Genomic DNA, 2,078 nt, shown 5'->3' with positions numbered 1-2,078 from the left:
AACGTTCAGAATAGGACCGGGACAAAAGTTTATATCAGAACGAATGCTCATTCTTTTCCTGAAGGAACGGTGCTTTGAAACATAGATACTTCCCCACAGTCGAAAAAAGATTTTCTCTTGATTGACTAGAATGACCACAGCCCGTCAAAGAATTCCCAGAGAGGTCAGCGATCTTCTGAAAGAGAATGCTTGTGCATTGGAATCCACTGCAACAATTCCCAGTAAAGCAAAGGTCTGCTGTAACCTCATGCTCCGCGAGACTGTCTCTTTCTAAGCGAGGAAGCCGCACACGGGGTCACATGTCTTCTGCAGTAATTGAGTCTCTGGTCCAGTACACTGAGCATTAGAAATGCAGGGGTTATGCTTCTAGGGAGCTGTGTTAACTCATCTTAGACAACAGGGTGACACTGCAGTCGGTACCACTGGATAGATTCGATTCTTTTCTTTAGAAAAATCAAGTCTGATTTAGGGAATCAGACTTTGGGTATCTTGAAATGGTATTGGGTACTCCACCAATTCCAATGAGAAACCAGGATCTGGCATGAGGCTTGGCACATAGTACTTGTTAAATAAACAGTTATTTAATAAGTCAATGAAAAGGGTCACAGAAAAAATTCGAAACAAAGGCGATTATAATAAACAAAGTTTATTGATTAATCCATAAACATGACCATTTTTTTTAAAAAAAGTATAAACCAAATTATTACCTTTTGTTAATAAAATAAGGCTTTTCCTGGGTAGAAGCTCCGACTAACCGGTGCAGTTCTTACAACGCTGAAGACCGTTCTCATTGCAGGCTGTGCACTTCAGGGCTTTGAAAGAGTCTGTAAAGCAGTTTCGGAACACGGACATCTTGCTCCCGTGGCACACAGAGCAGGGGAGGAAGCCGAAGCCTCCGCAGGAGGGGCACTCGTGTGGATGCTGCACTCTCTGTGTAGGGCGGCACGGGACAAGAGAGGACAGAAGATGTGTTAGCATGAGCAACTCAATCGACCTTCTCATCTTTCTGCACCGTGAGTGGTCATAGAACAATATTGGCATAATACGGCTATGCACTCAACAGCCCCTGCCATTAATACACGTTAGACCCCAAATTCACTGAAGTTCTCCCTCATTGCCCGATCGATGGATCTATAGTACAGACTCGGTTTGTAAAGGTTGGTAAATTTTAGGTTGCAGGGCACATACCTTCAAGAAATCCGTCTTAGGAAAGCATCTATTTACAGACCAAGTAAGTCAGGAGATGGTTATCTGTATCAAAGGACAATACCTTTATTTTCCTTTTAGTATTTCTTAATAGTTTTATGCCTTTGTTATAGAATAGTTCTACGAGTAGCAAGTCTGAAAAATCGGAAAACGAAAAGCTAAAGTGTAGAGGAGCCACTGTTAACTGAAGATCCATCGTTACACTGTACCTTTGAATATTGGTTTTTTTTCAAAGCACTTTCAAATGCGTTATTGTGAAGAATCTTCCCCCACCTTAACCTCTACACATACAGACAACTTCTTGAATAAAGACATAATTCAGGCATCATTATGCTCATTTTATGTTTAAAGAAATAGCATAGAAACCTTAAGACATTTTTGCAACTTCATAAAACTTCCCACAGTAGCTATCAGCCTTTCTACCTCAAGCAAAGATGAAGTATCTCTGATAGCAGAATAAAAATAACTAGGGTATTGTGTTGAACATAATATTTTGAAAATCATTCCAAGGCATTTCTATTTTGCTTTTCTGAGCACGTAACCTTTGCTGGAGTCCACAGTGGCATCCATCAGGCCGAGGGAGATTAGGAGCCATTACAGAACGAATACAAAGAGAAAAGAAGTGAATTGATACTGAGCTTCTGACTTGGAAAAGAAGAATCTGCAGCAATGTTTGAAAGCCTGGCTTTGTGAAGAAAAGAACTGCTAAAATAAGTTTAGAAAATGCGAATCCATACATACACACACTGAAACACATGCTCAACATATTTAACATAGACATACATACAAAATCTTCAGAGATTTTCTCTGAAGATTCATAATTGCACATATTAAAGTCTCTAAAAAATCCAACTGAAAAGAAACTTGATTAA

At 39.7% G+C, this 2,078-nt stretch overlaps 1 protein-coding gene across 1 annotated transcript in view; it reads right to left on the bottom strand.

Annotated features, from left to right (window-relative positions):
• Positions 1-630: 630 nt before the first annotated feature.
• GRXCR1 (glutaredoxin, cysteine rich 1) overlaps positions 631-2,078 on the bottom strand; it is a 60,547-nt gene continuing 59,099 nt past the window's right edge. The window contains exon 4 of the mRNA XM_012648482.1: positions 631-930. Coding sequence (XP_012503936.1) covers positions 751-930 — 180 coding nt within the window. The 3' untranslated portion in view covers positions 631-750. The remainder of the gene's footprint in view (positions 931-2,078) is intronic.

This window comes from Propithecus coquereli, unplaced genomic scaffold (genome assembly GCF_000956105.1).
Source record: "Propithecus coquereli isolate 6110/MARCELLA unplaced genomic scaffold, Pcoq_1.0 Scaffold288, whole genome shotgun sequence".
Lineage (NCBI taxonomy): Eukaryota > Metazoa > Chordata > Mammalia > Primates > Indriidae > Propithecus > Propithecus coquereli.
This window is presented reverse-complemented; position numbering and strand designations above follow the sequence as displayed.